Raw genomic sequence first — 24,648 nt, 5'->3', positions numbered from 1 at the left:
GTTGACATGGCCCTAACAAATTCATGGTTAGAATATAAAAAAGATATGCATACTTTAGGAATTCCAAAAAAAGATATCATGGACCTTCTACACTTTAGGATGAAAGTTGGTGAAGCCCTCATAAAAGTCAACTCTTTCAATAACCGAAAACGGGGAAGACCTTCAAGCGGTACATCTAGTCCAGTAGTAGCTGAAAAACGCCAAAACATTGAAATTAGACCTCTTACTGAGGTGCGATTAGATATCATTGGACATTTTCCAGAGCACCCTCAGCTACCTTTACCTTTCAGATGTAAAAACCCTGGTTGTATAGGAAAATCAAGATGGAAATGTCAGAAGTGCAATGTCCATTTGTGCCTTCAAAAGGAAAGAAATTGCTTTTTTATGTTTCATATGCGCTAGTTTTTTAGATTTGTTAAGTACTTTTGGGTACAAATGAACCCATAATAAATTTTTTTATGTATACATGCTATATTTTTATTAATGTCCAAAAAGTGTTATATGAACTGTTTTAAGTACATTTTAACCAAAAAATATTTTTTCGTTCGCTGAAAAAAACAGAGGTACTGAAAGGGTTAAATTGCAAACAGAATAGTCTTAAAATCATTATGACATACAACCCTGATCTTTTGTGATTTCTGTTACTTATGTGATATATTATTCATAGATTATAAATAATATATATTTTGGTACCTTAATCTTGTAAATATTTTCTTTTCAGCGACGTAATTTTTTTTCTCGGTAACCAGATCCCACTAAAACCTATTGGGGAGAGTTGTACATATTTTACTTTATTTAGTAAGAAAGTTCACATCGATACTCCAAACCGAGCGGACGTTAGGTGGTTCTCCGTTATCAACGTGCGACCGGTTTTATCGAATTGAACAGATAAGTAAATGTTAAGTGATTAAAAAGCAATCAATTAGTAATAGACTTAAAAACAATAAACTCATCAAATTAAATTTAAAAACAATTCAGTAATTTATTTATAATGTTTACAACGGGGAATGGACCAGAAATCGACAACTACATAGTTAGCCAACAAATGCAAAATGTAAACAGCCAGCCATTACCAATCCAGTATCCATCAAACCAAATGAATTGTTACCCACAAATGCAGATTCCAAACAACACACAGGGTCAATCACAAATCAACAATATACAGGGTTATCCACAAATCTCATCACAAACACCAGGTATGTACAATATGCAAATAAATCAACCAACCACCAATTCTTCGACGAATATGATATTTCCGCCCAATCAAGAACAATATATAAATCAACAAAACGCGCCACACAACATCAATATAAATAACAGAAATAGCCAGCAATACTACAGAATGTCATCAACAAGCGATGACGAACCAGAAAGTGCAAATGTGTCAACAAAAAACTCATGGCAAGTAGTTAAAACTACAAAACGCAGAAAAATCAGATCAAATGTAGAAACAGACAAAGAAGATGATACGATTACACTATCGAACAAATATAATACACTAACGGATACCCAAGAAAATGAAACCAATCAAAATGAAACAGCACCAAGAAAACGTAAACCACCACTCATATTTGTTTACGGTGTAAGCAACTTCCCAGAAATGAGGAAAAAATTTACAGAAATAGCTGAAGCTGAACAATACGAAACCAGGACTATGGCAAATAATACAGTCAAAATAATTTGTAGCGATCCAGAAATATACAGAAAATTATCAAGATATATGAGAGAGAACAACAATATTCATCACACATATCAACCAAATGAAGAAAGGGCCTATAGAGTCGTAATTAAATACCTTCACTATTCACATGCAACAGAAGACATCAAAGAAGAACTGACAAAACTGGGTCACAAGGTAAGAAACATCATTAATGCTAAACATAGGATTACAAAAGAGCCGGTAAATATGTTCTTTGTTGACCTTGAACCATCAGACAATAACCAAGATATTTATAAAATTCAGAAATTACAACACTGCAATATACAAATTGAACCACCCATAAAAAACAAAAATATCATCCAATGTATGAGATGTCAATTATATGGCCATTCAAAAACATATTGCAACAGACCATATGTCTGTGTGAAATGTGGAGGGCAGCACAGTACAAACAGCTGTAAAAAGAACAAGAACACACCAGCTACGTGTGCTTTATGTGGAGGAGATCACCCAGCTAACTATAAAGGATGCGAATATTATCGTAATTTAAATAGAAATAAAAATATAGCACAAACTACATATATTCATCACCAAAATATGTCGCAAGCACGTAACAGAAACTTTATACCCAATACAGTAAGACCAAATATAAGCTATGCTAATGCAGCGAGTAATAGACAACCTCCTGCTGCTCCTTCAGATAACCAAGATTCAAACACTATTCTTATGAAGTTTTTAGAAGAATTCAAAGCCATGTTTAATCAAATCTTGCAACAAAACAGCATGGTAATAAACATGCTAAGTAAACTCGTATGCAAATAAAATTCTTTTTACGAATAGCTGAATGGAACGCCAATGGCCTGCTGAATCATAAGGACGAGGTGATAATATTTCTACAACAAAATTTTATAGATATATTATTAATAAGTGAGACACATTTTACAGACAAATCGTATTTTAAAATACCTCATTATCTAACGTACCATACTAACCACCCAGACAAGACAGCCCATGGAGGTACAGCAATCTTGATCAAACAATCAATTAAACATTTCATGATGGAAAGTTATATAACAGACTGTATCCAAGCTACAGTAATTAAAGTGTGCTCATTACCTTACGAAATAACAATAGCAGCAGTATATTGCCCTCCAAAGCACAATATTAAAAAAAAACGATTTCGGATCCTTCTTCAATACTCTAGGTCCAAAATTTATCGCAGCTGGTGACTTTAATAGTAAACACACTTACTGGGGATCAAGATTAATAACAACAAAGGGAAGAGAGCTCTATAGCTTAATGCAAGAAAATAAATACTCATATTTATCGACAGGAACACCAACGTACTGGCCAACGGACCCCAAAAAAAGACCAGACCTCTTAGATTTTTGCATCATAAAAGGAATATCTAACACCTTTATGGATATAGTTCCAAGTTATGACCTATCTTCAGATCATTCACCAATTATTGCAACAATTAGCACATGCGTTATTAACAAACAACCTACTCCAAAACTGCATGGACCTAGAACAGATTGGAACCTTTACCGAAAAATACTAGATGAAAACATTAAACTAAATGTAAGACTAAAAAGCCCTTCAGAAATAGAAGCAGCTACAAACAACCTTATAACTTTACTTCAAAACGCTGCAAAAGAAGCGACACCGAACGATGCAGATAAAAATAAAATCGAGAAAAGAATTAATATTCCATTAGAAATTAAAAAGCTCATTGCTGAAAAAAGAAGAGCAAGAGCCAAATGGCAACAAAGCCGGAATCCAGCGGATAAAACGTTTTACAATCGCTTAACCAATAAATTAAAAACACAACTAAAAATTGCAAGAGAAGAGTCAGTCAAAAAATATGTAACACAACTTAATAGATACGACCATTCAATATGGAAACCAATCAAATCATCCTTAAAACCTCAAGCAATATCTCCACCAGTAAGAAAAACCACAGACACACAGAACCAATGGGCAAGAAGCGATAAAGAAAAATCAGAATTATTTGCTGAACATTAAGCAACAGTATTCCAACCACACAACAATGAAGAAGATCAAAAAATTATTAATTATTTAAACTCAGAACAACCATCAGTAAATCCAATAAAATTAACAACACCCAAAGAACTTAAAGAAGAAATCTTAAGACTAAATATCAAAAAGTCACCAGGAATTGACCTAATAACACCAAAAATGCTAAAAGAATTACCAAAAAAGGGTATAGTAATCCTTACATATATATTTAACGAAATATTAAGATGTAATTATTGGCCTAACAATCTAAAAATTGCAGAAGTACTATTATTTCCAAAACCAGGAAAAGATCCAAGTGAAGTCTCATCCTATCGACCTATCAGTCTGTTATCAACAATCTCCAAATTACTAGAAAAACTTTTAATAAAAAGAATAGATCCAGACTTTACAGGCGCAGATTGGATACCAAATTATCAGTTTGGATTTCGACGAGAACACTCAACTATCCAGCAATGCCACCGAATAACCCATAAAATCAATTCCGCATTAGAAGAAAAGGAATATTGCCCAATGGTATCACTAGATGTACGTCAAGCTTTTGATAAGGTTTGGCATAAAGGACTTCTTTACAAAATTAAACAAATATTACCACCATTCTTTCGAATACTTACATCATACTTGGAAAACCGACAGTTTAGAACAAAAGTAAATGGAGAAATATCCAAAACGCATCCCATTAAGGCGGGAATTCCACAGGGAAGCGTCCTGGGACCTTTATTATATATATTATATACGTCTGATCTACCAACATCACATAACGTAACAATTAGCACATTTGCAGATGACACAGTAGCACTTACAAGCCACAAACACATTAACATAGCTACACAACAACTCCAAGACTATTTGTATGAGCTTGAAAACTGGCTAAAACAATGGAAAATAAAAATAAATGAAAACAAGTCAACCCACGTAACTTTTACTTTACGACGAGAAACACCACCACCAATATATATCAACAATGAGGAAATACCCAGGACTAAAACAACCAAATACCTAGGGCTACACCTGGACCAAACCCTGTGTTGGAAAGAACACATCACCAAAAAAAGAAAACAAATACAACTAAGACAAAAAGAAATCAATTGGTTAATTGGAAAAAACTCCAAGCTGTCAATAAATAATAAAATTCTAATTTATAAAACAGTTATCAAACCAATATGGACATATGGCATAGAGCTATGGGACTGTAGTAGTAAATCTAATATTACTATTATGGAAAGATGCCAATCAAAAATCTTAAGAGCAATTGTTGATGCACCCTGGTACGTAACCAACCAAAGAATCTATGAGGATCTCAATATCTCAACAGTGAAAGAAGTATACCAGCAAAAGAAATTACAATGCATTCAAAAAGTGAACACACACTCCAATCCATTAATTTCCGCAATACCTCAACATCGAGTTATCAGAAGACTAAAGCGACGTTGGCCAACAGACCAGTAACATGGACCCGTGATTCTCTCACTGGAGGGGACCACATCACGCCAGGACCAAGGGACAGGACCTAAACTCATCACATTAACTTATAGAATACATTGTTTTATTCTGATTGTTAATTTATTAGTTATAATAAAAAAAAATTTAGTAAGAAGCTGTTTCTTTAGATTGTATCTTTTTACCATCCCTTTCCATTTTCAAATAAAATTTGTTACAGCAATGATCTCTTCCTTGTATCCACTATTATAGCAACTATACATATTTATCCAATTGGCTACGAATATGATTTTTAAATAAAATTTAAAATGTGGAGTTTAACAAAGAAATGCAAATATTTATTTATTTATTTATTTATTGGTATTTGAATCTCTAGAGAAAGATACTATATATAAAATTAAAGAATAGACAAAACAAATAAACACTAACCCATGCTTAAATTACCATTCAAATCACAATAAAATCATGTGGGCTTAAATAGTTTTAGTAGTAAAAAATTATGAAGTCATTTACAAATTTCTCAGAATAGAAAAAATAGAAAAAAATTATTGTTAGCTACAACAAACAGCACTATAATAATACTTAAAAGGCTAAAAAATGTCAAATTAAACTATTATAATATAAAAGTAGAAAAATAATAATAGCAACAGAGATGGAATGCCTGCGAAGATGCTGCAGAGTAACAAGAATGGATAGGAGAAGTAATGACGAAATAAAGCAAAGAACATCAATAGAAACAGACATACTAACATATATAGAACAAAAAAGACTAAAGTGGTATGGACATGTAAGAAGAGCTAGCGACAGCAGATGGATAAAAAGAATAACCGAATGGAGCCCCATAGGAAGGAGGAAAAGAGGACGACCCCGAAAATCCTGGAGGAACGAAGTAGACGACGCCATGAGTAAGAGAGGACTAAACGATGGAGAATGGAACAACAGAGAGAGATGGAAACGGTTGAGCGAGGGAAGGCAGTGAATACTGTAGAATCCCTAAATATATATATATAGAAAAATATTGTTCGTTTCCATTCGTATTTAAGTTAAACTTATACAACTTATCTTAAAAAATATATTTTAAATGAAATTACCAGCTTGGTTATTGACATATTTATTTCTGGACTAAAAAAAACTTTCTTTAAAGTACTTAATGGTAACGCACTGAATACGAATTAACTTGATAAACTAAATTAACTACGACTTTTATATGAGACAATTATAAATTAAATGTATAATCAGAATATTCATTAAATTGCAAGAACGGCGGTTAAATTTTATCAGTCCTACTATCTAGTCCACTTATTATTATCATTTCGATAGCGGTGTAAAAAGTCTCATTTTACTAATTAATTTTTACAATTTAAACGAAAGATTTAAATATTTTTTTTATTCTTAACATTGGTAATATACAAAACTACGTTATAAGTTTTAGCAAATAAGCTAATATATTTAATAGTATATTTAAACTATAAGTGGATATTTAGGTCTTTAAAACACGCGCGATTTTTCGAGCAGTACGGCGCAGCACTTTCGAGCACTTCCAACTCTGGAGGACAAATAATCGTACCAGTTTTAATTTTTCTAAATAGAAGCTTTCTAAAGTAATTAAAAAAAACTACTTACAAGGCGCCATCTTCAAAGAGCTCTAGCTCCTTTAGGAAGCATTTTCGGACTAGGTAAATTTAATTAAATTGACTTAAAATTATCTGAGGAATCTGCGGTTTTCGGACCAAGACAGGAGAGTTTCTGGACACCCTGTATATGTCGAAATTGTCGTTATATAAATTATATACATATGCCAGATAATATCAAATTCGAAGAATTTTTTCGATTAGTAACAAAACAAAATCAATTTTTTAAACATTTATGTTTTGAAAACAATATTTTTTATAATATATATATATATATATATATATATATATATATATATATATATATATATATATATATATTGTTATGATTCATTTTATCAGCCAAAGAGAAAAATAAAAATTAATAAATAGACCATTTAAATAAATTTTCAAGACATCCTGGTAAATAAAATTAGGTATTATATTAAGATAAGATTAGATTAACGGAAAGTTTTGCCTGTCAACAACTGATTTTTAAACACTCGCAGGTAAAATCTTTTTATATAGAATTAGAAAGCCCATACTCATTATAATCTTTTCATTGTTTGTATATGACCTAGGATTAAGATAGTGTAATTAACCTTTTGTTCTAGGAATGAATTATGTATTTGTAACCAAAGGAAAAGCCAGTTTTAAAGCAAAAATTCTAGTTTCTCTGGAAACAGTAGCTAAAAATAAAGCATTTTGATTATAAATACACAGTTTTTTTTGGAATGAAAGAATTGATAGTCGATGTATGAGAGAAAGGGGTAGTTGTCATTTGATCATCGAAAGGAAAGGTCGCGAAATAGTTTGGCGGCACCAAGTTGACAGAAAGAGGTCCTTGTGTCATTAAGAAGTAGCTGAGTGTTTTGGAGAATTAAATTTAAAGTGTTAATTGTTGGAGAATTGAGTCAGGTGTTTCGTACAGTCGCTGCAGGAGGATTACAGATACGAAAAGAAGAAAGCCGAGGCGTATAGTGGCATATCACATTGCTTTGGAGCGTGGACGATTCTGGGTATTGTCCAAATACAATCTACGAAGGAAAGGTCAGTGATTTTCTGTTCAGAATTGAAAATTTTGTAATTGTGAATGGAGTTTGTTGACATCATTGTAGCTACCATTTTAACTCAAGAGTAGACTTCATTTGTAAAATGTTTTAAAGTTTTGTTTTTTGAAATAAAGTAAATATTGAAAAATCAGAAAGATAACAAGTTTTAAAGATATTCATTGAAATTGGCTTTAAATTGGTTTTGTCTTCAAGAAGACAATTTTATTGTATTCATTTGCGCTGATTGATAAGATAACGGCAAAATTTGATAATGGTTTTATTCTTCTTTAAATAAAATAAAAAATATCAATTTTTTGTAACATACTATTTTTATTATTATCCTTTTTTCTCTATCCCGATAAAGGACAACTAGGAAATCTTTGGACCCACACAACATAAGTTAATATAAGGAGATTTTTCACCCTGAGAACAATTAAGTTATGTTTTTGATTTGCTCAATTAATCAAGTAAAAATAATAATAACATAATAAATGGCTCCCAACATGTAAAGCTTAGAAAGTATTTCTAGGTGAAATTTAGAAGGATAGAGAAAAGAAAGCAGGTGATTGAAAATTTATTTGCCCGATGGTTAAAGTTGATATATTTGCATTTTATGACAAGATTTAAAATTTCTCTAGGTACAAATATCGCATGATTTATATTATTATATTTGATTGATTTTTTTGTACAATTGACAATTTTTTTTTTTTAATTTAGTGCATTTGTTTGAATTTATTGCATTTGGGATAAGAGGAAAAAGTTTTTCGTTTTTGCAACATTACACGAATTTTAAAACTTTATATTTGGCGGGGATAAATAATATAACGAAAATGTCGATCACAAGAAGCTAAAGCAAAGAAAACTTAGAAACAACAACCATGCAGACTGAAAAACAAGAATTATCAGAAATAGATAAATTATGACAGCTAATGCAAATACAAACACAAACAATGTTTGATGAAAATAACAGAAAAATGGATGAAAATCAGTGTGACACGAAACAGACAATAGAAGAAAATAACAGAAAAATGGAAAAGCGTCTGGACAAATATGAAAAGGAAGTAAAATGTTGTTTAGAAAATGTTAGGAAAGAAATGGCAGAGTAAGATAAGAAATTAGTGAAGTAATTAGAAAATTTGGAAAATAAACTAGAAACAAAATTTGAAAACGCGTTACAAGAAGACAGGGAGAGAAAGGAAACGATTATCCATAGTACAAAGGAAGTGAAAAAACGGTTTGGCGGGGATGTAAGAAAATTACACCCAGTGCTTTTCATAAATAATTTGAAAAAGAAATTCCCCATTTAAATAAATACTTTTGAATGAGTAGAAAAACAAAACAAGTGTATTAAACAATTTATGAATTTTCATCCGAGAAAATGATAGATAACAATATAAAACCTGAAATGAATCTTTTGAGGTAATAAGTTAAATTACTGACTATCTACTAAATAAATATTATAATAACTACATGATTACTTAAAAATAATAATTAATTATGCACTAAGGGTGTTATTAAGATGACTACGCCCGAAGAGCAACATAATTTAGCCAGAGAGCCTCGGGCCCGAGGAATGGATGTTGCTTGATGGGCGTATTCGTCCGGTAACACCAATGGTACATACAAGATTGTATTTTTCACTTCACATATTATAATTTAGATGTTTTTACTTTTTTCTCCATAGCTAATGTTAAAGTGTTGCTATAACAACTGTTTTGAGTAGATAAAGTATCACTTTAACCGCAAGGGTAGATAAAGTGACACTTTAACAGCAAGAGTAGATAAAATGTTTTAGCTTGTTTTTATTTAATAAAATTTACAAATTCAAACACATTAAGGATTAAAAACAACTGAAATTTTACAATTAACATTATTAGAAATATCTATTTTTGGAGCATCACAACTTGTACTCGTTTGCTTAAACACTTGATTCGAGGTACTGGATTGATTTTCTGGTCCGCCAAGTATACACTAGGATACAGCAATCTCATTGCTTATTGACTCTTCAATGTAAGATTCTGCAACAGATGACGATTTCCATCCACCTAAACGTTTAACTTTTACTAGATCAGCTCCAGAATTTGCGAACATAGTAGCTGAAGAACCACGTAAACAATGCCCCGTCTACATTTCTGAATTTGCAAGTTTCAAAAAATCTGCAATCTTTTTGGGGATATTATATATAGTGTTAATCCCCACCGGTTGAGTAGTGCACTTCTGCTGTCGGTAATTTACAAAAAACTTACTGTGAGGTACGTTTTTGGGGCGCAAGGCAATATACTTTCTCACAATTTCTAAGAAACTCAGTCCACTTTTCTTGTCAGTAATACAAAACGACTTTTCCTGCTTGTTTTAGTATCAGATAATGAAACGATTATCACCGATTTTCTGTCGTCCCCGTAAACACTTCTAACTTGTACAATTCATCGGACCTAGTCGCTCCATGCACACCAAAAATAGCAATAACCTTCATCAACAAATAGACGAGGATTTTAGACTTTTAAGCTTTGTATCCTCCACTCAGGTTTTTGAGTAAGGTGATTAACTTGCTGAATTTAGAAATGTTACAATTTTCATTCACCAACAGCATACGCTTCAGCATCGAATAATACGACCATAATGACGATGGCATCGCTTTCTTCGATTTTTCAGAAAAATACGCCAGAAGTATTTTTTTACTCACGCCATTGATATTCTTAATGCTTTTCCACTTTTTAAAAGACCGGTATTCTTTCTCATACATCATCCTTGATTTTTGTGGCAACAATAAACTTTCTGCTTCCAACACTGCATTTTCTACATCTGATGGCAGGTTTTACTTTTCTTGTGTCAATTCTTTTCCGTCCATTTCGTATTTATTCACTTTGTACACAAAACGCAACAATATTCTCCGCAAAAACCAAAACGTAACATTTGTTTGACATTTGTTGACAGAGTAATTCATATCCCTAGCAAGGGAGCAACACAATTACGATTTTTGTGCTGAAAATTACAATTTTCTTTGAAATTCTATTTTTCACCTGAACTTGAATTCTTGCTATAGAAAAAAATGTTGTATTGCACACGACGATAAAATCGCATTATCTTCTCGAGCGTAATTAGCATCTCGACTGACGTCTCGACGCTAAAAAACGCTCTCGAAGATAAAGTACAATTTTATCGTCTTGTACAATAAATACCTATTATTTTACTGCAACCACACAATATATATAATCATATTTTAAGTAGTCAATGACAAATATAGTGTTTGAAGTAGTATATGACAGTTGTTGATATTTTGGCGTTTGTTGATTATATTTTGTAGTTGTCAGTTGGGTTTTAATTCAGTTATGGATTTACCAGAAAATATTCGAGAAAGTTCATGAAAGGCAACAGAAAATTTATTGCCGCTTCAATCCATGCCATTGTACCATAAAGAGTACAAAATATTAATTTAATGGAAACTGAAATATATGAGCCGAAAATATTGGCTTACTTTTAGGAATTTGTATGTTAATTTGTATTTTTTTTATGTCGAGGTCACGTTTCTGATTTAATTTTGTGTTTTATTTTTCGAAACGTATTTTCCAAATTCTTTGTGGACTAAATATTCCCTTTTCTAAATGGAAATCTAAATAATACATCTCGAAAAACTTCAAGGTTTGTAAGCGTATCAGGTTCTAAATTTTATCAATAAAGCTCCGTACGAAATTTATCTTTGACAAAAAGTAGTTCTCGTGATGGGTATTTTTGGAGGATTGAAAAGAGGTGAGCTTGTGAAAATTACAGTTGACAATATAGAAGATAAGGGCACCTGTTTACTCGTTAAAATACCAGTAACTTAAACTTTTACGACAAAAGGATTTACTAATATGAAAGAGTATAAATCAGGTACCTTGATACTGGTCAGGAAATACGTATCGTTCAGACCAAACGAAATAAAGGAACGAAGATTTTTTCTTACATACCGAAACAGTCGATGCACTATTCAACTTGTTGGCAAAAATACGCTGGGAAGTATACCTTCGATATATGTAAAATACTTTAAATTAGAAAATGCAAATGAATATACTGGGCAGTTTTTAATAAGAACTTCAGCAACTGTTTTGGTTGAAGCCAGGACATCGTTTGAGACACTAAAAATTCATTGAAAATGGAAAAGTGCATCTGTGACAGAAGGATATATAGAGGAGAATACTGTTTCGAAGAACAGACTGTCCGAGCGAATCCACTTTAGGAACATTTTTTGTACTAATCGTAGTAGTGGTCAACTTTCCTTTTTTAAAATTTCAAAAAACTCGTAGATTTCGGAACTTACAGCTTTTTAGGAAAGATCGAAAATTCTACTTTTAATATTTATAAAAATTGTTAAGGTTAAAAACTGCTTGCTCTATAATATATACTCCTTTGAAAATTGTTTAAAATAAAAAAACCTCGGTCAATATCATTTGCTTTTTTTTCTTATATAACAGGGCCTTATAGGCTATAACGTCCGCCCAGGATATAACAATTGTGTTTATGGTAACCGTATCCAAGGTAAAATAAACAAATAATATGCAAGTAAAAAAAATTATAAATTATTTGGAATTATTAAGTAAACACAATTTTTGTAAATTCTGTTAAATTTATTTTATATACAAAAATTAATTACACAGTAATTCAATCAACAAAGTCAATAAATACATTAACAATATTCAACAAGCATTTTTCGGGTATTAATGATGATACAATGGAGCGTGGTGGACGGCTGGAGCAGCTAGGAGGACTTTTCCGTGTCCATGAGATGGTGCTGGATGTACAGGGTGTCCAGATTTTTCAACAACCGCGTTGAAGCCATTGTGGTCGTCAGCGGTATAATGTACAGTACGAAGAGTACCATCAGGTTCAGCTACGGTGTAGGAACCTTTAACTACGTCACCATCGCGGACTTCATGTTGAGTTTTATGGTCTCCAGTGTGGCCATCTTGAACTCCATAGTTAAATTCGTATTTGGGATAAGCCTAGAATATATAATTATATGAGATATATAATTCAAAATAATTGTAGTTATTTAAAATAAATGATGGTTGTTGTACTTACGTTGTAATCTACATCGTGATGTGCGGAATGTCCGTGGGCGAGAACAGGAGCAGAATATCCGTGAGCAACTGGAGCAGCATATGCATGACTTAAAACTGGAGCAGAATATCCATGCCCGTGTTCTGAAACGCCTAGGTTTGATGAAGCATACGAAGTAGCATGGCCATGACCGTAGTCTAGAACGCCAGCTTGTACTAAAGCTGTTAGGGTTAACACCGACAAAATCTAAAATTAAAAATTAAAATTTAATTACCAAAATATAAAGAAATTTTTTCCATTTTGTAGGCAAAATTTATACTAAACTACATTCATTTTACATATTCCCAATCGTCAACAGAAGCACGTGAAAGCCAAACAGGCCCGTACTGATGTGTTTCATATGATTTTTAAAAATATTTACTTTTGAAACTATTAGTGTAAGAATTTCTTGAAATTTAATCATTAAATCACAATTAAACTAAACTCTAAAAAATAACACGACCAGTAAATAACTTAACAGTAACTATAACATAAATATAACGCAATATATTAACTTAAAAGTCAACACGATCCAATTTGAATTTAAACATGCTGGCAAGTTTGGATCTGTAACATAAGAATCTGTCTGGCTTAAGGCAATAAATTATATTTAATAGCCTCTTGACGAATGTGACGGCGAATATCAACACGTGCGTTTGTTGACAGATGGCAATTTGCTTAACGAATGAACTTTATAATACCAAATTTTGTATTTAATATAAGTACTTAATAATAACCTCTACTGTTTTATACAATGTTTATGTAAATTATTAAAATTAAGCAATTGTAAATTAAACCAAAAATGTAAACAAATTGTTAAATTGTCATTGTGTATTATACATTTTGTAATTTCTATTATGTATAAATTTTTTTACATAAATAAAAAGTATTGAATTTACAATGAAATTTAAAATAAAAATGTATCAGAAGCCACAAAAGGACAAATATATATTGGAGAATAAAAGAAGAAATCTACAATAGACATATAGGACCATTTAGAGAAATGACCAAAAATTACCCTTTCATTTATCTTAGATCCATTCGTATACCATACGAGTGAACCTTCTTCTAGTTTCGGTTCAACTTTTTTACCCATTTGGTGGTTTTTTATGACCACTTCAAAGGGTGTTTTAAAGTCGAATTTGACTGGCATGACATCTGTCGGACTGTCCTTAGAATCCAATAGAATTTCTTCAAAGATTTTTAGGTAGCCAACTAGACTCCAGATTTCATCATTTGTGTCTTTTGTAATTTTATGGCGGTGGTTACTGCCTTCCTCCTGGTGGTCGAGCTCTCTCTGACATTGCCTTTTGGACTGCATTAAGCCATGTTGTTTCCGGTCTTCCTTGTCTTTTGTTCAGGCGATGGTATGCCGTTCTCTGTACATGTCCGTACCAAATAAGCTGTTTTTCTTCCAAGATGATGGTTGTTCTGTCCATGATTTGCTTTAAGTTAACTAAACTTTACTATCGAATTATGTGAAGTTGTCCATTCTGCTCTAGCAGAATTTCTTCGAATGTCTATTGGACGAGCCTGCGGTAAGTTTGGAGGATTATCGTTTTTGGTAACAAAAGGTATGTATATGGGAAATGAGTCAATACTTACAATCTTAAGTAGTTTTTATTTAACAAAGTTGGTGAATTGACTGACTATTTATTGCAGCTTTCAGTAGATTGGTGATGAACAATGGCACTAATATCCCAATAAAATACTTGGTTTGTCAATCTCACTCTCTATCAATGTTATAGTTGCTCACTCAACTTGTTATTATTTAGTGTCATTTCTTGTGTTTCAGTTGTTTATTGCCATTTTTATATTATTTTAGCTTTTAGTTTTGAATACATATAACAATAACGTACTGGGGCCTGATTATGGGGCAAATGTTGTAAGCCTTAAAACCGGTAGAGCAAAATTCACCATTTTTATTAAATAGAAACTACTTAAGATTGTGAGTTTTGACGCATTTTCCATATACTAGTATTATGGACTCACATTGGCAACCTTTTTATCATTTAAAAGGTATGATGTCGAAGTCTGTTCTGGGTATCTTTTGAGTAATGACATGATGCTAGGCCTGGCCAAAACATGATACCGCTATTAGAATGACGTTCGTGGACAAACTGAATCAATTTTGATGGTTAGTTATCAATATAGCTCTGACAATTCAAAGCTTCACCTCTTACTATAAAAGGTCGGGATACGTCCCTGTTAGAAATTGCCTACCAAACAAGGATTTTTATCACCAAACAATAATTAACACATTATTAAACACAAAGAAATCTTCATGGATACTAGAGAAGTCAAAAGTCGAAATTAGAAATCCATAATTGACTATGTACTAGTTGAAGATATTGTTAAAAGAAAATTAATGAATACAAAAGTACACATCATCATTATCATCATATGTGGTTCGACAATCCGTTGTGGATCTTGGCCTGGCCACTTCCCTTCATCTTCTGACCCTAAGAATCTGTAGGTCTTCTTCCACATCATCAATCCATCTCCTTCGTAGTCGTCCTCTACTTCTTGTGCCCTCTGGTTTTTAAAATGTTAATATCTTCGTGTATTCGTGATCTGAAATCCTAGCAATCCCAGCCCATCTAACTCTCTGTACTTTTTCGAATTTCATAATGTCTGGTTCGGTGTATTTTTCATTTTCATTTACGGCTTCAAAATTTTTTCTAAGAATTTTTCTCTCAAAAATACCATAAAGTTTTTCATCATTTTGAGATAAGGTCCACGTTTCAGCTCTATATATCAAAATCGGTCTTATTAAGGTCTTATATATATTAAGCTTTACTGCACGTCTTATACTTCGGTATAAATATACTTCGGTATACTTTACTTCGGTTTGCTATTGCTATGCGTCTTTTTATATCGTCGCTTGTCGTGTTTTTTGCGTTTACTAGCGATCCAATATATGTGAATTCTTTGACTTGCTTAAAGGTATGGTTGTTAATTTGAATTCTCTGTTAGATATTTCGGGGGTTTTTAGAAACCAACATATATTTGGTTTTTTTCTCGTTTACCACACGTCCTAATTCATTTGCCGCGTCCGCAAGCCACTACACCATATCTCTCATACTTCTGTCCACTGTAACTATATCGTCAGAGAATGCGAGAAATTGCGTCGATCTATTAAAAATAGTTCCATTTGTTCTAATATTTAATTGTCTGATTGCCTTTTCCAAGGCAATATTAGAGAGGTGACACGCCAGCGCGTCACCCTGTCTTGCATTGTTAGTTGGGTCAACTTAACTAACTTAGGTGGGATCCCAAAGTTTATCATTGCATTATATAATGCAGTTCTTCTCACACTGTCATAGGCTGCTTTGAAGTCTAGTAACTTTTCTAAAATCTGCCTGTGTGACCTATGTGCTTGAATTTGATGTGTAGTTGACTTTCCAGCATTGATATTGACCAACATTATCCTTTGTAAAATGTTTAAGTCTTTCAAACAATACAATGCCGAAGATTTTATACCCAGATGCTAACAAAGTAATGTCTCTATAGTTCTTACACCCCAGTTAATCACCCTTTTTATGCAATGGACATATTATTCTCTTTAGCCACTCTTCTGTTACCAATTCATTTTGCCATATAAATACTATTAGTTTATGGATTGCTGCAAAAAGTTAATCACTATCTTTTTTATTCATTTTCGAACAGATTTCATCGATTCCTGGGGCTTTATTGTCATTGAGTTTTAGGATGGCATTTCACACTTTTTCTCTAGTTGGTTCTTCACTGTATATTTGACGTTGTAAATTTTGTTGATTGTCTATGCTGTAACCCCATTCAATATCGTTTATATTTAGATGTTCGCTGAAATGTTCTGCCCATCTGTTAAGAACTGAGTTTTTATCTTGTAGTAATTTTACCGTTAGTGTCTTTACAAATTTTTAATCGTGGTTTAAATGATCCACGGCCAATATTTAAGTATTTGGAGTATTTCCTTTTTTCATTTTTATCGAATAAAATTTAACTTTTTAAAGAATAATCTCATTGAGAGTGTTCTGTTCGTATTCCTTCTTCTTACGTCGATGGATACATTTTTCGTCTCTTCTAAGACGTCTATGCTCTTCTTTTTTTCTTCGTATACAACCTAACTTGATAATTTTTTGATGTGCTACGTTCAATCGTGTCCTATCTATTACTATGTTCTTAGACATCGCAAAGTTTGATGATTCTGAGACCATTATCATTGGAGTCTACGTGTAGGTTCTCCTTTCCGATGGTGGGCGAAAATATATTCTCTCTTTCAAGTTAAGCAATAGTCTTCTGCTATTATTTTGATGTTATTTTTTAAGTACTCATCGTACTCTCAATCTAGTACCTCATAGAACATGTCTTTTTCAGCATCCCCTTTTTCTTCCGTTGGAGCATGGATGCTAATAATGCTAATATTAGTGAACTTTTTTTAAGTCTTATTTGACATATTCTATGATGAATAGCTTTAAAACCAATTACAATATGTTTAACCTTGCTCTTTACAATAAATTCGGTATGAAATTCTTGTCGGGTAGGATGTCCACTGTAGTAAATATTGCAGTTATTTTTTTCCAGGATACGTGATCTAGTCCACCTTATTTCCTGTAAAGCAATGATAACTGCTTTGGCTTTATTCATTTCTTGTGTGAGCAGAGCCGTGGCTCCAGGCTGATAAAGGCTTTTAGGCACGTTGCACGTGCACGTGCAAATTTTTAATCACAAAGAAATCTGCATGAATACTAGAGAAGTCAAAAGTCGAAATGAGAAATCCATATTTGACTATATACCAGTTAGATATAATGTTAAAAGAAAATTAATGGATACAAAAGTACACAGAGCACCCGAAATAGGCAGCGACCATTACATGATAGTAACTAAGATAGAGAAGAAATAAAAAAAATCCTAGTGCAGAAAAAGAAAACCCAATAATTAAAAAAAAAGATAAAAACGTATAAACTAAGAAATAAATAAATGACAAAAATATTTGAGAAAAAAGTTAAAGAAAAACTTAATATAAAACAGCCTATGGAACAACTATAAAGATCTAAAGAACAATTAAAAATGACTCAACAAGAAAAAAGACAAGAGTAAGAGTAAAGGAAAAAGAAAGAAAAAATGTAAAAAAGGTTAGTAACAGCAAAAAAGAGGGATAGTTGGAAAAAATTCAGAGATAAAATGAAAGATGATAGCAAAGGTAACCAAAATCTATTCTACAGAACTCCTTAGACGATAAAAACACAAAAAAAATACACTGAAATATACAGCATTAAAAATAAAAATGGAATTAATAATTAAAAAAATAAATAAACAGTTAAAAGCTGGAAACATAAGACTCAATAAACGAGAAAGAACTAGAAGGAGCAATAAAAACGTTGAAAACATCTCACAAGATTGGAAAGTGTCACTAATAGTATCCATATACAAACAAAGCAGTATAGGTAAGACTGTAGTAACTACCGAGGATTGACTTTGCTATGTACATGTATGAAACGCCTAGAAAAAATAATAAAGAAATGATTAAGAATAATTACAGAACAAAGGTGGTAGGAATATAAATGAATATATAAATATTTATTTTAAAAAAGAGGACACGAAAAGCTCCGAAAAAGAAAAAGACAATATTCTTAGCATTTCTTGACCTAAAAGAAACTTTCGATAAAGTTCCAAGACCAAAATTATGGATAATACTAAGAAAAAAAAAAGAAATGTACAACAAATTACCAAGAATTTTACAAAAAATATACAATGAGAACAATCCTATAATTAGTAATAATAATTCAACATCAGGTACGTTTACAATAAGGTTTAAGAAGTTTAAGACAGGGAGGAGTACGTAGCCCAACATTATTCCCAATATTTCTGGACGAAATTATTAAGAAATGCACAACACGAAGTAAAAAGCTAAATTTAGGGTATAAAAATCTGCACAGTAGAAATCTCTGAAGGAGTATTTTTGCTGACAATTTAGCGCTTATAGTGAAGATAAATACTAACAAAACAAAAGTTATGCAGACAGTTAGAAATAAGAGGAGAAATTAATGTAGAAATTGAAGAAACAAAAATAGAAGAAAAAATAGATAATAAAAGTTAACACTTTTACATAATTAGGAATAATAACAGAAGAAACACGATATCTAAAAGCAGAAATCAATAGCAGAGTAGAGGAGATAGTTTTAATGTATCATACAATAAACAAAAATTTATATGCAGAATATAATTATCACGAAATATAAACATAAAAGATTTCAGCGCAGTTTATACACCTATTCAGACTTTTATCACAACAAAAACTGTTCTCATATACCAGAAAGTGTCAAACTAACAAGACTGAGTTATTGAAAAAAGAAATAAAATTTTGTAAAATTTCGGTCTAATTAATAATGATATTTAAAATATTTGATTAGGTTTTTTTTGTAGCATGTTTAAGTTAAACAATATATTTATAATAGACTAAACCATAATTGATTGTAAAAAAATAACAGTATAGAAATATTTGACTTACTTTAGAGTACATATTGTTGATTTAATGATTAAGAATTAACTGAATAAAATTAAATTGACTACGCCTTTTATATGAAACAATATGTAAGCAAAACATTCGTAAAATTGAAAGAATCACGGTCAAATTATGAAAGAATATTAGCCGTACTAACTAGCCCACCACATAATACAATCGTTTTGGCAGCTAGGTTAAAAGCTTTTATTCTAATAATTGATTTTGACAAATTATTAGTGCGAAACGATATATGATCATTGTATATCATTTATTGATTAATTATTTAGCAACTATTTTAAAATAATAATTATCAAAAGCATTTAAAATATTTTTACCTTGACAGTTACTTTATTTAACACTTATGTTGTTTTAACAACTTAAAATATATGTCCTGAAAGTTTTGAAAACAAATTTTAACAAAACTTAATAATAATTCTCACAATATTTTTGCCTGATTTGAATATTATCTAAATGATTTTTTACCCTTTTGTCAATGGAGATATGTCTGTAGTATCAGATGTCTGTTAGAGGTTGTGCTCGTTGAACTAACGTCATTTATCGTGTCCTAAAAATTGCAATCGTATTATTTTATTTTCGGGAAAATGGCGCCACCTATCAAATGTCCTCAATCACTTTTTAAGTAGTTCAATCGTCTTGTTATCTGTTATAACGTCTTTTGTCATTGCGCGATTGTTAAATTCTTTGTTAAGGTGTCGCCTTCTCTTTTTCTTGTCGTACTTTTTCAGTTGATAAGATAAGATAGTAAAAAACTTCTATCTTGTTCTTTTTTACGAGTTACCTTTTTCTTCCAAATTTTATCATGGAAAGAAGGTAGCGTAAAAGACAAATGCATAAAGAGCGATTCAATCACTTCGGGTTACATCCCTGTTTTAGTAAAAGACCAGATACTAAATCCTTTCTGGATTCCCAAAAACCTCCTGGTACAATAAGAGACTCTAAACACGCCGACTGGAACCCTTCAAACAATATCTGTATTCAACACTCCACAGTTAGGTAATTTTAACTATCCTGGTGATATCGATATAATGGTATCACGTATATTCATGTTCTGATAAATCAAGCAATTGAGGTATCAGTTTCTCATGGAGTCATCAACTCTATAAAACTACCACTTCCGCCCTATTTAAAGAGACGACTCCTGCGTCAGCTTTAACGCACTCGAAACCCTCATAGTAAAACAGACTATAAACGCCTATCGGCAGTAATTTAACTGCAGGTGAATAATATACAAGTTAGCCAATGGCGGGCTGCCACCTCTAGTCTTGATTATCGTACCAGTGGTGCTTTCTAGTCAAAATTTAAAATTCCAAACAAAAAACTATATACTATATACCGAGATCCAGCAATCCCTTTTACCTTGTGGTTAATAATCAAATCATAAAGTTGAACTAACAGAAGGCCAAATTTTTAAAAAGTCACTTACAAAATATTTATCCCGTAATAACTACATATTTGACCATTTTTCCATGTAAATACCGAGAGAGAGATAGAAACACAACTCACCGCCCCTGTTGATCCACAGGAACCACATGAACATCTAAACGTGACACCTGTAGATTAACAAACATTCGAACACTTCTGTGTGAAGCAGAAATTTGTAACTGGCTTCTTACTCATCTCGGATAGAGTTATGATGGTAACACTAAAATTAGCTCAATCCAGAGTCAATATAATTCAAGTATATGCTGCCATAGAAGAAAAGTCGGATGAAGAGCTCGAACAGTTTTTTAATGAATTGCAATAAGCTTTAGAAGTAACCAAGTATATTGACGTACAATAGTCATGGGAGATCTAAATGCAAAAATCGGTAGAGGAAGTCAAGGTGATTTTGTTGTAAACTTTTGAGTGGGCACCTGTAACGAGAGAGGAGACATATTGGCTCAATTCTGCCAAGAGACCGATTTTATTGTCGCGAATACTTATTATGATTTGCCGTCCAGGACACTCTATGGAAATCTTCAGCAGACAACCAACATAACGTCATCAGAAACCAAATTGACTACCTTCTCATCTGCAAACGATACCGAAATTCCATAAAATTAGTAAAATCATGTCTCGGAGCTGATGTGAGATCAGATCACAACCCAGTTGTAGGAAGGTTTGGAAATAATCTAAAAAAGCTTGTGGCTAAAACTAAAGTAGAGAGGATACAAGTATCCCGTTTGAGAGATCCATCAACACAAGAGCAAGTCACACTAAAAATTAAAGAAGAGCTTACCAAAATTGAAATTATTCCTACTGATGATGCGAACACTAACACCTAAGCTGATTAAGAACAAAAATGAATGGATGACCGATGAGATTGAATCTCATGGAAGCAAGGAGAAAACATGTATAATATTATACACACAGAAATAAGGAGAAAGATCAGATATGCAAAGGAAAGCTGGTATAGTGACACATGCAAAGATATTGAGCAGTTGGTAGAGAAACATGATAACTTAAACCTTCATAGAAGAATTATGGAAATAACAGGCACTATTATTAAGAAAAAATCAAACATACTGCTGGATAATAACGCAAAATAATTATAGATATCGGTGAACGGCTTAAAAGATGGCAGGAATATATTCAAAAGCTATTTAAAGACGAACGGACTGAGATAGTACTAGAGCAGAAAAAGTTCGACAATGGGCAAGACGTAATAGAAGATGAGGTATTAGAGGCGATAAAGCAAACAAAGAACAACAGAGCAACAGGTCCTGACGAAATATCTGTAGACATAATACAGTTAATAAAAGAACAGCAAATTGGAATATTGGTCGACGTATTCAATATGATATACGGTACAGGAATCATTCCCAGAGATTGGCTGATGTCAACATTATAACAATACCAAAAAACCAAATGCAAAAGAATGCCAAGACCACCGGATAATAAGTAATGAGTCATATCAAAAAATTTTTAAAAATTATACACCGGTTAATACACAAAAAACTTGAGCAGGACATAAGTGACACACAATTTGGATTTAGAAATGCACTGGGAACGAGGGAGGCCCTGTTTGCTGTGAATGTACTTGTGCAAAGGTGCATGGATGTTAATCAGCCAGTATACATGTGTTTCTTGGATTACAACAAAGCCTTCGATAAGGTCAGACATAACCGTCTTATCGAATTACTGGAAAAGAAAAACTTAGATATGAGAGATATCAGGATCATTAGCGCTATCTATTATAATCAGATCGCTGTGACAGAAGAAAACAACGTCTTTTCAAATGAAATACAGATTAAGAGGGGCGTCAGACAGGGATGTGTCCTTTCTTCTACTCTGTTCAATTTTCATTTAGAGAAAATATTCCAGGAAGCACTAGAAGAACTAACTATGGGAATAAAAGTAAATGGCCGACCAATCAATAATATACGGTTTGCCGACGACACTATTTTATTAGCGAAATATCTTGAGTATATTCAACAAAGGGGTGACATAGGGTAAAAGTCAGTGAAGAAAACGGACTCTTCCTAAACACAAAAAAAAAGACACAATTTATGGTAATTACAAAAACCCAACAGCGCCAAGAAAACATAACAATACATGGAGAACAAATTAAAAAAGTTGAAAAATATAAATATCTGGGTACAATAATTAACGAAAATAATGAGTACACAGAAGATATAAAGGCAAGAATAGGACAGGCAAGAAATTTTTTCAACAAACTGAAAAAAGTACTCTGCAGCAGGGACATTTCAATTTCTTTAAAGATAAGACTTCTGAGACGCTATGTACGTGTTTACCGTATTATTTTATGAGTTGAAGGCTTGGCCATTAAAGAAAGATGTTTCAGACAGATTAGAAGCCTTCGAGTTATGGGTATACAGAAGGATATTAAGAATAAGTTGGGGAATAGAGTCACGAATGTCGAGGTATTGAGAAGAATGGGAAAAAATAAAGAGGTTTTAAATACAATTAAAGTCAGAAAACTGCAATATCTGAGACATGGCATGAGGGCGAACGTTATTACTTGCTGAAATTATTAATACAAAGAAGAATACAGGATAGAAGGAGTCGCGGAAGAAGACGCATCTCCTGGTTAAACAATTTGAGAGCTTGGTTTAACTGCACTTCTGCTGACCTCTTTAGAGCAGCGGTATCGAAAGTGCAAATTGCCATGATGGTTGCCAACCTTTTTAGATGAGATGGCACATGAAGAAGAAGAGCGTGAAGCATCTCACGCTGAGCGTCACACTTTACCTGACAAATATTGTCCACGCTTCTCTCAGACTCTGCTACTTTCCATCACCATGAAAGGTAGCTAATACAATTATGCTCTTAACTAGGGGCCAATCTAAGCCTGATCTAAACTCTTACCAGCCGACCTCTCTACTAAATGTCTTGGCTACAGTCTCCGAGAGGATCCTTAAGGAAAGACTCGTGAACTTTACTACAGAACACAACATCAGTCCTACGTTTCAATTCGGCTTTAGAGAAGGTCATTCCACCACAACCGTATTGACGGAAATCGTCATACATCATATTTCACAAGTCTAAACGACCACAAAATATCGTTATGCATTTTTCTGGATTTTCAAGAAGTCTTAGGCCAAGTCTGGCATGATAGACTAGTGAAGAAACTACTGAACATCGGCTTGCCGTTTTCATTCATTAGACATATTATGCATTCATATGTCACTCAACGTAAAATTACGGTACGACACTGCTCTTGTAACAACATCTCGAGGTGCGGATGTCCTCTGTAAGTTTGCTCAAAATCACCTTGATCAGGTCGATAGATGGTGCAGAAGATAGAAATAAACACCTAACCCAAATAAAACACAAATGATTCTATTTAGACACCCCAATCCCAGCAGTTACATCATTAATGACGTCGCCGAAAGAATCGACCTTAGGTGGTGGGGGGATCGACTTCAGCTCCGTAACTGAATTGAATACCTGGGTGTGGTGTTCACAAAGACACTACACTGGATATTTGATATAGCTGCAACACGTAACAGGGTAAAGAGTCGGTCTATTCAACGCTCTATATGGTAAATTTTGACACAATTATGTACACTCATACACATATACAAAACATACATCAGGCCGGTGACTGAATATAGAGCTAGTATATATGCTATGTTCGGTCGCGTTCTTACACAACTGCTGGGGTTGGACAGGAGAAGCCTATGTAAAGTAAACAACAAATGATGCGACTACCCTTTCCCCCTCATACATCAACTATCGAACATCCAGCCCAAAAATAAGCGGCTTTTCTCTCTGACTAGGAGTTGTTTGAAGCCAAAACTTCAGAGCCCAAAACAGCATCAA

General features: G+C 32.7%; 1 protein-coding gene across 1 annotated transcript; it reads right to left on the bottom strand.

The window, feature by feature from the left end:
* Nucleotides 1–12,392: 12,392 nt before the first annotated feature.
* Nucleotides 12,393–19,411, bottom strand: LOC140447872 (larval cuticle protein A2B-like). The gene is made up of 3 exons (XM_072540783.1): nucleotides 19,369–19,411; nucleotides 12,858–13,082; nucleotides 12,393–12,778 (listed from the first exon to the last, which is right to left on the bottom strand). Exons 1-3 carry the CDS (start codon nucleotides 19,378–19,380, stop codon nucleotides 12,494–12,496), a joined length of 522 nt encoding a protein of 173 aa, XP_072396884.1. The 5' UTR covers nucleotides 19,381–19,411; the 3' UTR covers nucleotides 12,393–12,493.
* Between the last annotated feature and the right edge of the window lie 5,237 nt (nucleotides 19,412–24,648).

The sequence above is a fragment of the Diabrotica undecimpunctata genome, chromosome 8, assembly GCF_040954645.1.
Source record: "Diabrotica undecimpunctata isolate CICGRU chromosome 8, icDiaUnde3, whole genome shotgun sequence".
Lineage (NCBI taxonomy): Eukaryota > Metazoa > Arthropoda > Insecta > Coleoptera > Chrysomelidae > Diabrotica > Diabrotica undecimpunctata.
The sequence above is the reverse complement of the archived record's forward strand: the minus strand, read 5'-3'. Positions and strand labels throughout refer to the sequence as shown.

What these genes read in the sequence shown, in the direction of transcription:
- LOC140447872 (XM_072540783.1), bottom strand. An exon ending in ATCACGATGTAGATTACAAC is followed by an intron (nt 12,779 to 12,857) that starts GTAAGTACAACA and finishes TATATATTCTAG; the next exon opens with GCTTATCCCAAATACGAATT.